This window comes from Pholcus phalangioides, unplaced genomic scaffold (assembly GCF_987345545.1).
Source record: "Pholcus phalangioides strain wild (caught in Gottingen) unplaced genomic scaffold, Ppha-v1.0 ptg000017l_1, whole genome shotgun sequence".
In the NCBI taxonomy this organism is placed as follows: Eukaryota; Metazoa; Arthropoda; class Arachnida; order Araneae; family Pholcidae; genus Pholcus; species Pholcus phalangioides.
The window spans coordinates 12,232,612-12,245,472 of NW_028301610.1; the positions used below are offsets into that span (position 1 = coordinate 12,232,612).

The 12,861-nt window shown below is 38.5% G+C and overlaps 1 protein-coding gene across 1 annotated transcript in view; it reads right to left on the bottom strand.

The window, feature by feature from the left end:
• The window catches only part of ASPP (Ankyrin-repeat, SH3-domain, and Proline-rich-region containing Protein), a 195,355-nt gene that overhangs the window by 136,334 nt on the left and 46,160 nt on the right, over nucleotides 1–12,861 (bottom strand). The window contains exon 3 of the mRNA XM_089246204.1: nucleotides 1,581–1,722. Coding sequence (XP_089102330.1) covers nucleotides 1,581–1,722 — 142 coding nt within the window. The remainder of the gene's footprint in view (nucleotides 1–1,580; nucleotides 1,723–12,861) is intronic.

Sequence of the window (12,861 nt, forward strand, 5' to 3'; positions counted from 1 at the left end):
AGAGAGAGAGAGAGGTGATTTTTTTCAGTCTTCCTTCGAACAAAGAAGTGATTTTGGCCATTGGTACAGTGCAACGTTTCATGGAGAATGTAGACAATGCTAACGCTGATATATTTGCCGTCTGCTTGCAAAAATTGAAAGACTTTCTCACGAAAGAAGGACGAAACAGAAAGAGGCAGAGTCAAAAATTACTGCATTTCTCGACACAAAATCATCTTGCGCACACTACATTTACAATTCGTTTCATTTATACGAGTGTCATGTATACGTCCATTTCCATAATACAGTACGTACGTATGTTTCTAAAATATTCTCATTCAATAATTGGATATTATTTTGCATTAGAATAATTTATTTTTCGTGAATTTCTTCACCTCCAGTAGTTTAGCATATTTTACTAATGGAACATTCGTAAATAGCACTGTTATTTTGATAAATCTTTTTCCTACTCTAAAATCGGAAATTCCGATAAGTCGAACTAACGATAACTCGAAGTTTTTTTTGTCGGCCGCTGCACATTCGACTTACCGAGATTTGACTGTAATATATTCTCTTGTAAATGAAGAACATTTAGGAAATACTGGAAAGAAATACTGAAGGAATGGTGGAAATACTGGAAAGATCGATTAAACTCCCGATCTTACTAAGAAAATATGCCACTACTACATATATATATGAAGTAAGTGCGAGAGAGAAAGAATAAGCTGGTGAGAGGAAGATCACCTCGCCAACTCTGGGCTGGGTTAGATTCCATGGTAGCCCAGATGGACATGTATTCTATGACGACAACCTGCTGGTCAAATGACGGATGATGATTAATTAGGATCTCTGAAACCGAACCGTTTCTGGTTACTCTTACGACCACACCAAAAAACCCGATACCAAGAAAACTTTATTAAAAGGGGGGGGGGGATAGAGTTGCTACATGTCCTGTATATATATAGAATTTAACGACGTACGCAGGGGAGGGGTGCGTTAAATTGTATATTCATGAATTATTTGGAATCTCAGCACTATCGGACAGCTTATTGTAAGGGGAAGGGCTTTCGACAGAGTCTTTGAGGTATCAAATTTGTGAGTAGCATAGGCCTACTGAAAACCTGTGCAAAGCTGACATTACATTATAAAAGTAAACGCTTTTCTAAAACTTGGAAAATGCAAGCAATAAGCGTATCGGAGGCTTATTGGTTTTATTTTTGTTTTTTTTTCTTCAAGTTTTGGAAAAAAATCTTTTATCAAACTTTTATAGTGTAATCCCGGCCTCAGACATCTTGTATAAGACTTCTCGACAAGTTGCTATTTGTTACTTTGTTAAAGGCTCTTCTCACGCTACTTCGGTGAGTAGAGAATAGCCTCGGTTCTAGTGACTACTTTTATCAACATAGACGCTGTCCCATCCCTTATACAGCTTTCTCTTAAGCAGCAAAGTAATGTAGATGAAACAACAAAATCAATAAATTTCAGAAAATGAGCTTGTAGGTTTTATAAAAAAATCTCCAGCAATTATTATTTTTCGGCTTCTTTCAGAATATGTACGATTGAAAATAGAACCCTGATCTTTCAAGTGAGCAAAGACTCACCTTTGAAACCCATGGTTTGAATCAAGCGGCACGGTTGGTCACCAGGCTCCCGACAGCATTCAATGACGTCCCGGCAAGTAGTGTCCGGAGTGACCGGCACGTCCACCCACTGACCGCGGTCCACGTGAACCTGCAGTATCACCTACAATGAGAACATTACAGGAAAATATATTATACAGGGTGATTTTTAAAGAAACAGACAGTTTCCAGACGCTGTGGAAATAATATAAGCTGAAGAGACGGTTGCAACTGCAATCCGTTAGGTAGATGTACTCATAAAGTTTGTGTCCCGCGTCCCGCTACTGAGAAAAACGACGTAGGATATAGGGAGTGTCACGTGACAGTCTTTTTCAGTGCTGTGTCCATAAATGAAGTGTACAGCCCTTTTTAAGGTGCTGTATAAGGTGCAGGTGTGCCCTTATAAACGTGCAGTCTCGAGAAGCTCTTCATTACTTCGCTACACACCAATTCCGACCATATCGCTATACGCAATTTACTGCCGTTACGAGTTGGATTGGAAATGAAGGCGCCATCTATCGGTGGTCATCTCAAGATCGTTAGGGAAAATTCTTGTTATCTATATTCTTTCCCCTGTTCAAACCGGGGACTTGACAGCAACCTTCACAATGTTAGACGAGCATCTATCCACTTGAATATGTGAAGTCTTTGGTTTATGCCACAGTTGCAGGATATCAGTAGCAATTTTATTCTCCAGTTGGATTGAGAGAATGTCTCTCACAACAGTTATATTTTCTTCGATTATAGTATGCATAACGCCTCACTTTTCTCTATTTTTATTAAAGAACTCACAGACCGTCTAAATTCCTCTAGTATTTCACCAGTTTTTATAAATCATGCCACTGGTATACATGCACTTCTGTACGCGGATGATGACGTAATTTTATCAGATTCCTTAAAAAACTTGCAAAGAAAAATAGATATACTCCAGGATTTTTGTGACGACTTTTTGATTGATCTTAATATTAATAAAACTCAAGTTATTGTATTCAAAAAATCAGATAAATTGTCAAAATATGATAAATGGTACTTTAGGGGTCAACAACTAACTACAACTTCGACTTACATGTACTTGGGGGTCCCTTTTTCAAGTTCCGGCAAATTTTATACAGCATACTTACACTTTTTGGCAAAGTCCAAAACAGCTATACTACCAGTAATAAATATACTTAGAGGAGCTCATAATAATTCTTTGGTCACGGCTTTAAAACTTTTTGATTCCCTTTTGCTTTCAACAGCCTCGTATGCATCTCCCATTTGGGCATTACAATTTATTGATAAAATGGATCAAATATTTAGTATTTTCGCTAAGAGGCTATTGATAGTTTCTAGAAATACCCCTGGGTACGCTCTGAGAGCTGAACTTGGCCGCCCAAGCCTCAGTGTTTCGTTTAAAAAATATATTTTAAAATTCTGGATACGTTTGCTTGAAATGAAACAATCCCGTTTGACAAGAATAAGTTATGACCAACTATTTCAATCTTGTAATTCGTCCATTAATAATAAAAATAATTGGGCATTTCACGTTAAAAGTATTCTTGACAGTGCTGGCTTCGGTTTTATTTGGGTTCAACAAAATCCAAGTCTTGTAAAAGCTTATCTTCCACTGATTATCGAGAGCATAAAAAACCAGAGTATCCAAACTGATTTCTCCCGTATTGTAAATAGTAAAAATTTTTCTCACTATAAAGATATAAAAACAACTTTCCTGATGGAAGATTATTTTTTCCTCCCTTTTCATATCTCAGTCAAAAGGGTTTTTGCCCAACTCAGATTTAATCAGACATCAATTTTTGTTAATGGTAAAAACTTTTCTATAGATCCCATCAGCAATTGTACATATTGCAACCTTTTGGTATTTGAGGATTGGAATCATGTAATTTTTCACTGCCCTTTTTACTCTAACCCCAGATCCAAATATTTAAATCTCTCTTCAGGTCCCGCTAATATTGCGCAATTACTTTCGATCACTGATAACTTATATTCAATATATCTAATATAACACTGAAAAAATTACCATAATTCGAAAGAGATGAAATGGAAACGAAATGAAAAAAACTCAAGGACAAAGTCTGATTTCGTGAATATGTATCATCTGTTATCTCAATGTTAAAGCCCTCAAAATCTCCGTTTGCAACACTATCTGGCCACAAAATATACTCCAAGCCAAATTGTTAATTCTGTAAGACACTTGCTGCCAAGCTTTGTAAATAAGAACCATGCAATTGTAGGATGATAAAATAATGTTTTCAAAAGTTACTGACTGTTAGTTCTAACAGTCTTAGATGTTCAGATATCTGCAAAACATCTTTGAAAAAGTTCTCCTCTTCACAGCTTCACAAAGTTTGAAACGACCTGTTGATCCATGGATTGGATGTGAGGAGCCGTATTTGGTGGCAGGAATTTCACTCTGATGAAAAATGAAAACAATGAAAACAAAACAAAGAAATTCTTCAACCAAATTTTGTCGAGAAAAAAATGTAATCTGAGACTTCTGAAATATGTATTCATTCTTCCACTTTTCCGAGGCTTAATTCGTCCTGCACTGGAGTATGCCGTAAAGTTTTGAAGACCATACCTACAGAGGAGCGTAGACTTGATCGAGGGGATGCAGAGAAGAGCTACACGTGCTCACGTGCTCTTGTTGGCACACAAGGCTTGAGCTATGAAGAAAGGCTCGATTTGTTGAATATGTTTACATTGGAAGAACACAAGTGTCGGGAGATATGATCCAAGTGTTCAAAATTTTCAACGGTATGAATAGGATGGACCATGAGTTATTTATACACCGTCAATCAACTGCTTCGACAAGACGACACCGGTATCGTTTATTAAGGGAAAATTCCACATTGTGGTGTCGTTGGGAGTTTTTCTCTAATAGGGTTGTCAATAAATGAAATAGCTTACCTCCGGGAGTTGTGAATTCTAACACAATTGATACGTTTAAAATAAGTACGATAGACATAGTGGGATAAATCGAGAAGCTATCCATACTTAGATAAGACAACCATAATCTTTTTTATTGGCAGAGTATTACATATTATTAAATTATTTTTTTGGTGATTTTATATTGGGTATTTTGATTATATATTTGACATCCATATTTTTTATGGACATAATTTTTCAGCCACCATGTTGGGCAATTTGCCTGTTGTGGCCTTTGTATTTGTATGTTTCTTCAGGGATTTAGACCGTTTTGCATGTTCGTAAACTGGGATTAGTTCGTAAGCCGAATCATTTTTTGTTGTTCGTAAACCGAGGGTTGACTGTACTTCTTTATGAATCACACCGCAGTTATTCTGAGGAACGATTCAAATAATGAGATAACAGAATATCAATACAAGATTCCCAAACTTAATAATTGAAATACCGAGCCGTTCTTTATCTCATTCCTTCTGGCAAAATAACCTCATGAAGATGCTCGGATAGAGTCGAGTAATAAGACAAGAAAATAAGATTTATTATGATTAGTTTTCCACAAGCGGAAGAGTTTCCTCACAACAATAGCTGAATCTCCTCATTAATTTATTTATCTATATCAAGCTTTTTTGCTCATTGTTGATTTTTCGGCGGCTTATCGTTCCCCGATCTTAACAAAAGAACTAAAAAAGAATTTATCAAACGAGTTTTTGACGCTTCTCGGGATAAAACTTTGATAACATTATCCAATATCGGGATCGACAAAATCTTATCCTGGACACGAAAGAGGAGGAAGGCAACAATCTAAATTGATAAATTAGTCTTCTTTACATTGTTTAATCCTTTGATATATAAAGCTTTGGTGGTATGGAATGATCTCGCCAGTTATTACTAATGCATTTCACGCAATGTGTCATACAGCTTCTATTTGAAATTATGAAGGGAAAGGAGGGATTATTATCAGACACTGGTTTCGATTTTTATATTCCACGTATAAGAATACCATATCCAGTCCATGCTAAAAGGTAAATTTATGAAATATAGCACGGCTCCAGTTTTTTTACCTGAACTTAAGAAATTCATCTATAGTATCGAATAGTAAAGTGTTTTAGAGCCGTTCGCAACCAGTGTTGCCAACTTAGTTATTTTCTAACTAGATCTGGTCTTTTCTTCGGTCATTTAGTTGGAAAAATACCCATCTAGTTGCTAATTTTTTTTTCTGGTCTTTTTCAAAAAATTTTCCTTGTAAGTCTTTTTCAGTAGTTTTTTTACAAGGTGGGCAAAAAGTCCGTAGAAAAATTCATAAAAACCGGAAAAATAACCGAAATAAAAAACGGTTTGCAAGGTTAGCATCGCTAGGTCACATGAATTTTTTTAAGACAGGAAAAAACAGCCGATAGGTGGTGCTAACGCGCACAGTAAAAAGATACGCAAATAACGAACAGAATGCCTCCAAATCGTTTATTACAGCGCTATGTGTTCCACGTGACCCCCATCACAGGGAATAACACATTGCAGGCGAATCACAAATCCAGCAACGACAGAGTGCAGCAGGTCCCCATACACGGTTTACAACGGTGAACTGGTTGTGAATTAGGAGCGCAAATTCTTATAACCGTCTCATTTGCATATTTCCACCGAAGTCGCTCGTACCAGTGCCACCTATCGGGTGTTTTGATTGTTTTTTTCTACTGTCAAAAAAATTCCCGTGACCTAGCGATGCTAACCCTGCAAACCGTTTCTTATTTCGGTTATTTTTCCGGTTTTTATTCATTTTTAAAGTTTCTACGGACTTTTTGCCCACCCTGTATTAAATTACGTGAAAACACTGGAATTTCAAGGGAAATACAGGACGTATGATCATCTAAATAAAGGCGAAAATTAATTCTGATTGTTTTAAGCTCGGTTTCTAGTTGTTTTTGAAGAAGAATCTAGTTGGAAAATTTTCTGAGTTGTCAACACTGCTTATAACAGCATTACACAAAAAATTCAATCATTTCCCGATTTTTGTTTTCCAATGAATTATACTGCTTAAGGCCAGGATTGCACTATTAATGGTTGATGAAAGTTCTTTTATAAAACTTGAAAAATACAAACAATATGAAGTGGGCACAAAATTAGATTAGAATTATTATTAGTATTGGACTAAAAGTGCGACAAACCTTGAATCCACCTATGGGTGAGGAAACCAAACTGCACACTTGCCCTGTGTGGTAGATCGAGTCCATTTTCGTTTCTGGTGTTATGGCCCCAGGTCCAGCCTGTTCCCTCAAATTTTCCCACCATTTCCTTGTCAAGGTATGGTTAAAAAAAAAATGATAGCGCGTGGTGTCGTGACTTTTTATTGTTCCAAAATTTCAAAAATTTATGTTTCTTATCAAACTCATGTTCCCGATGAAAAAAAGCTCAGACTGCCGCCCGGGTGCACCGCACCTCTTGCTCCCTCGCTTAAGCCACCCTGCTGAAACGGTTGAAGCTTCCTTGAGAACACGAACCGAGAGGGAGCCGAAAGATGCCGAACGTCCTACGGCACCATCAGTGATCAGCTATGCTGAATCTTCCGGCACCCCCTCCGAAGCCGACTCGACAGCCTGCCCTAACTCGACGCTTTACATGCTCGAGTACGCAAAAATGTGCTTCGGGAGACCAATTTCCACGTCTCAACCAATGCGAGACGAGTAGCAAAAAGATCAAGACGTTGCCCGACATGGATTTCTTCACAGCGAAGCTAATAATAATAATACGTTGTACTAATCATCTGAGGCAGTGGCGGCATTTTACTAGTCGTAAAATTAAATTTAAATTAAATCCAGATACAATTTTTGACCAAATTACCGATGACAACCTTTCCCAATTCATACACGCAATCACCAAAATTTCAAAAATTTATGTTTCTTATCAAAACTCATGTTCCCGATCAACAAAAGCTCCGACTGCCACCCGGGTGCACCGCACACATACACTACTCTCTTGTCTTTCTCTTCACATGGGGCCCTCAGTGGGCCCCGGCCCTTACGCTCGCTAATGGCTCGAAATAGAACCAGTCACGAGCATTAAACTTTTGATTCTGGTTCTGGAGAACACGATTATTTTTTTTTGTGAGTAGTGTTATCCTAGCTTTTTTCTCCAGCGTAACGATATCTCAAGAACTTGTTTACTTTCCCGAATTATCATTGGGAATGACGAAGAATGGAAACTAAAAGAATATCCGTTTTATCTCGGTTCTCCCATAGTTTTTTCTTACGACAACTGCCAGCAATAGTCGGACATAAAAATAATAACTACGTACGTGTCTCCCCGATGTCTTTTTTTTTGGTATTAGCGTGCCATTTTCTTACATTGCGCCATTCGATCAACAGATATCAGTTGCTTTCGTTCTATGCGTGGTGAGCATGATCCTTACTGGAATAGACAACTGTACCTGGGAATAATCTGGGAAGCGAATCCCCTTGGCAGTTATTGGTGTGCGCACTTAAAGAGCTTTTACATGAGACTCTACGGCTTCCCTGAAACTATTACAGAAGCCAGACGCTCATATATTGCCAGAGTTACTGATCGCAAAGACGAATGGCTAAGAGGATAACGGCTTTCGGACAGTACGACGACTAAATTGGAAGATTTACCGACATCTTTAGTGAAAGCAGTGGACAATATCGGAAACTATAAATTTTGTATTTAACCTTTATAGATGCTATACTGTATGTGGTTCACCAAAAACAGCGTTTCTCTACCTATGGCCGCCGACGATGGAATAGGTGGTCCCAGGGCCGGAACTAGAGGGAGGGGGGGCAGCTGCCCCAGCGGAAAAATTTAGGGGGCGGCAATTTTTTAGATGGGAAAAAAGAACGCCGTTATAAAATTGTTGAATTTTGAAGTCGTGGGGGTGCCAAAATAATGTTTATCCCGGGCGGCAAAAATCCTGGTAACGGCCCTGGGTGTTCCGCAGACCGACATGATAAAATTATTCGTCTTTATAATTAATGCTGGAAATTGTGTTCTTAAATACGAATAGAAATAAAAAATTTCAGAATAAATAAGTCCAATTATTTTTGTTTCTATATAACTGAGGCCCTATTGATTCCCCTTCTATTAAGATGGCACTACATTACATGAGTTGGTGGCCCGCTGATAGTGAGAGGCGTTAACTTCTCAACTTCCCAAGTTGTAGACCCCCTGTCTTAAGATATCCCTGGCCCCGCGATTGGTAATGGTAGCCCTGGCTTTTTAAAAACTCACGCAAATCAATCCGAGAATAGCATTTAGTATTTTTCAAAAGTTACATTAATAGTAAAAAATAAAATATAAGTCAAACAATTCATTACGTGATCGAAAAATGCGAGGATAAAAATTGTAATTTTACTATTCCCTTCTCATCCCAAAAAATTTTTCTGGAAAAATCTGAAAATGCGGACACAGAGATACAAAAAGCTCTTATCTTTCGGAGCGTAATTAGTTTCGAAATCGAAAGTTTTGGCCGTGATATTTCTCTCGGAAAACCCTGAAACAAAAAATCCCTTTGCCAGAAATAATCCTAATAAAAGCACTTTTCTAGGCAAATACGAAAAATACGAATTCAAGTTGTTATCAGTTTATTGCCGAAGTCTCGAATGACTCTGAAAACAAAATATTTACGGAGAAATTATTTCGAATCCCCTTTTTACGATGGCAATCGAAATCCATTTTCGGTGAAAGAAAATAATTATTTCTGATAGAGAGCAGTAGTAATATTTACCGAATGAATTCATTACTGTTATGTTTCGTGTGTATTTTAAATGAGTATAGCCGGACTTATTGTAGAGAAGATTAATTCCGCGAAGTACATTATATATATATCACTAATAAAACATGCTCTAGTTAATATACATTGCGACTCGGGAATATCTGGAACATCCATGGTGACTCATTTGCTTAAAAAGGACTCAAAGCTTATGAAAATTGGGAACACGCACGTCTCCGATCAGGTTAACGTTATCTGGTTGTAACAATTCCTCAACTGCAGGTCTGATTTATGGACTGCGTATGCAGTATCGGTATGCAGTAAAACATATATGTCAAACACATGGCCCGTGGACCAAATGTGGCCCTCGGAATCATTTGATGTGACCTGATTCTGTAAAAATGAAATAAGTGTCACTTTTTTTTCCAGGTTATTTGATTGAACCGCGGCACAGTTCTACAGCACTCGAGTGGTACTCAGCACAGTCCCGGATAAACTAAGTGACCCGCAGGATAGTTACAGATCATATAAGTGACCCGCGGCATGACTCGGAACGCATAAAAGGTCCGCTGCACATTTTAGATCACTTAGGTAACGCACGGCGAAGTGAATTAATTACATGAGTTGGTGGCCTGCAGGCTTCGTGAAAAGTTCCAACTTGACCCGCCGTGTCTGGAAAAGTTGAAGACCCCTGTCTTAAGATGTCCCTGGCCACTCAAGTGAAGCGCAGCATATTTACAGATCACCGCGCCACAGTTCCAATGCACTTAAGCGTTTCGCGGCACATTTTCAAAAAAAAAAAATTATCAGCGCATTTGGGCATTTTGCCTATTGTGGCCGTTAAATTTGTGCTTGTATGACCCGTGGCAAAACTCCAGATAACTCAAACAGGGCTCACTTCAAATTTTCTGATCACTTAAGTAACTCTCTCTCGGCGCAGTTCTAGATCACATAAGTGACACTCAGCAGATTTTGCATTATTTTCAGAGATCACTTAATGCTATTACTTTGGGACCGTTCAAGTATTACGTCATCATCGATGGGGGGGGAGGGGGTTTGGATAATGCTTACGGCATCAACCACCCTTTATGAAAATAGAAAATATTCTTAATGCCATCTTACTCGGTGCACCAAAAACGAAAAAAAACTTTCGATAGTTATTGGGCGCCTGAATTAACATTCTCCCTATTGATAAGTGCCCTACAGAGCCACTTTAGTGATCTCTAAATGTTTCGCGGATTCACGTGATCTGGAAATGTGTACGGGCCGCTTAAGTGCTCTGGAACTGTGCCACGCATCACTCAAGTGATCCGTAATTATATGCCGCGGATCACATAAATAATCCGAGAATGTGCCGCGGGTAACTTGAGTGATGTAGAACAGCACTGGGGGCCACTTAAGTACTCTAAAACTACGTCACATGTCACTCAAGGGATCTCTAAATGTGTCACGGATCGCTTAAGTGTTCTGGAACTGTGTCCCGGGTCATTTAAGTGATCTGAAAATGTGCCACGGGCCACTTGAATGTTCTGGAATTGTACCACGGGACACTTAACCGATCTGTAAAAATGTGCCGCTTAGTTCATTTTTACAAAATTAGGTTTAAGGAGGACAGGCCGCATCAGATAACCCCCAGGGCCATATTTGGTCCGCGGGCCAATGGCCTTTATGCGATTCATCATTATATGGCTTAGAGGGTGGGTGGCAATGAATTTATTAAAGATAAATTTTGAGTTCATAGCCTTCAACTAACATTTAAATTAACAGAAATTGATTATAACATATAAATGTATTGTCTTCCGAAGTTTCAAATTTAAAAAATATTTTTTTTGCATTAAAAAATAAATTTTTGATCGTGGGAGGGGGGCACGAGCCCCCTATGCCCCCCCCCGTGTACGTCTCTGATTCCACCAATATGCATTAGGATTCAGAGGGGCAGAGCTGATGACCAAATTTTGCTGACAAGGGGGGTGGGGTCAGAGTTTTGCTGAAGGGGGGGGGGTCAAAAATGGCTAAAAATTTGCTTACGTAATAGTTGAACGGCCCCTTTACCGCATACCAACTCCGGTCATATATCGTCATACGGCAAGTTCCAACCAGTGGATTTGGGTGGGAAATCAGGTGCCATACCCGTGGACCTTGACGTTCGGAAGACGAGCATCTTACCACTTCACAATTCGGGCGCGGTAGATCGCTTAATTAAGTCAACCGCGGTACATTTACGGATAACTCTTAAGTAACCTGTTCAGATCAGTTAATTAAGTCACACGCGACACGTTTTCAAACCAGGCGAGTTGAGTTCTGTACAGATGTTTTTGTAATTACAGTTAAATACGTCTGAAGTTTTATAATTGTGTTAGCAGGTGCTGCCGCCCGTTTTTCAAATGTGACGTTTTTAATTATTTGACACATGACATTTCGATCGTCTACCAGTCTATTATTATAGCCTCAGTTCTTGGTCGATTGCCATCAATAATTCTACAAATATTAAGCTACAGTAAAGATCTAATAATACAGTTTATATGAAAAAAAGAATCACTGAATCATCGTTGGTTATAAACGAAAAGTCAAAAAGCAATCACTTTTGATCGTTGATCATGGATGAGCTCTTATAATAAGCCATTCGAAGAGGCATTAATGACCATGAGCGAGAAATGAGCCCTTACTTTCTAATGTTCCATCTCGGCTTTCTAACGATGCAGCCAAGAAGGGATCATCATTGATTACCCAAGTGTTTAGCCGTTCACAAGAAACGGTTTTGAGAATTCGATGTAATTGTATTGTCTGTAAGTATAGAAACTTCCATTACTCAAAGACAGTTCTCAGGAGAGAGAGTTCCCTTACAAGACGCCGCGGGGCCCGGTGTAAAAATAACAGTGGGGTCAGAGCCGTCTTAATAATTTTAAGGCCCCGCTTAGCCCTGAATTTTATACTAGGGGAATATTCTGCGGGAGAGGGGAATTGAAAATTAAGAAAATGAAAATCATGAAAATTCAGAATAAATTGCACAGGTTGAGAAAGGCTACAATAAATCGTGTTGGCTTTAGTTTCTTAGCGTTTCGAAAGAAAATAAATAAGTTATTCTACACATATTAGAGATCGAGACATGTTTTGCTATGACCCCAAAATATTTGAATCAATGAAATTCGCGGTCGAATTCGCTTTTATTCTCTTCAAAAGAGCAAAAAAACCGCATATTCAATTTCTGAGTTATCCCAGAATCATCTACAACGTCGAGCAAATGGAAATATAAAATATATCTGGGTTTATAACATCACGACTCCAGTGAATGTGGACTGAAATGGTGGTAGATACAGTCGAGCCGAATGGAAAATAAAGTAGCCATAAAGACGATCTTTTGAACCAAATCTCCAAACCACACATAAAAGATATAACTGAAAATAAATATAGTAACCCTTTCGCAAATCTTTTTCTTTTACCTCTATGGTGCGCATATGTATTCCTTTATCATGATAAAGATTGGGGATTTCAGGGACTATGCATATATGAAAGATACATTCGAGGAAAGAGCGCTCCATAATACGCCTTCTATACAGGGTGAACGTGTGGCATGTTCTGCCAAACGAAAGGGGGCGATCAAACGAGCCCCAAGTGGAACATGAAACA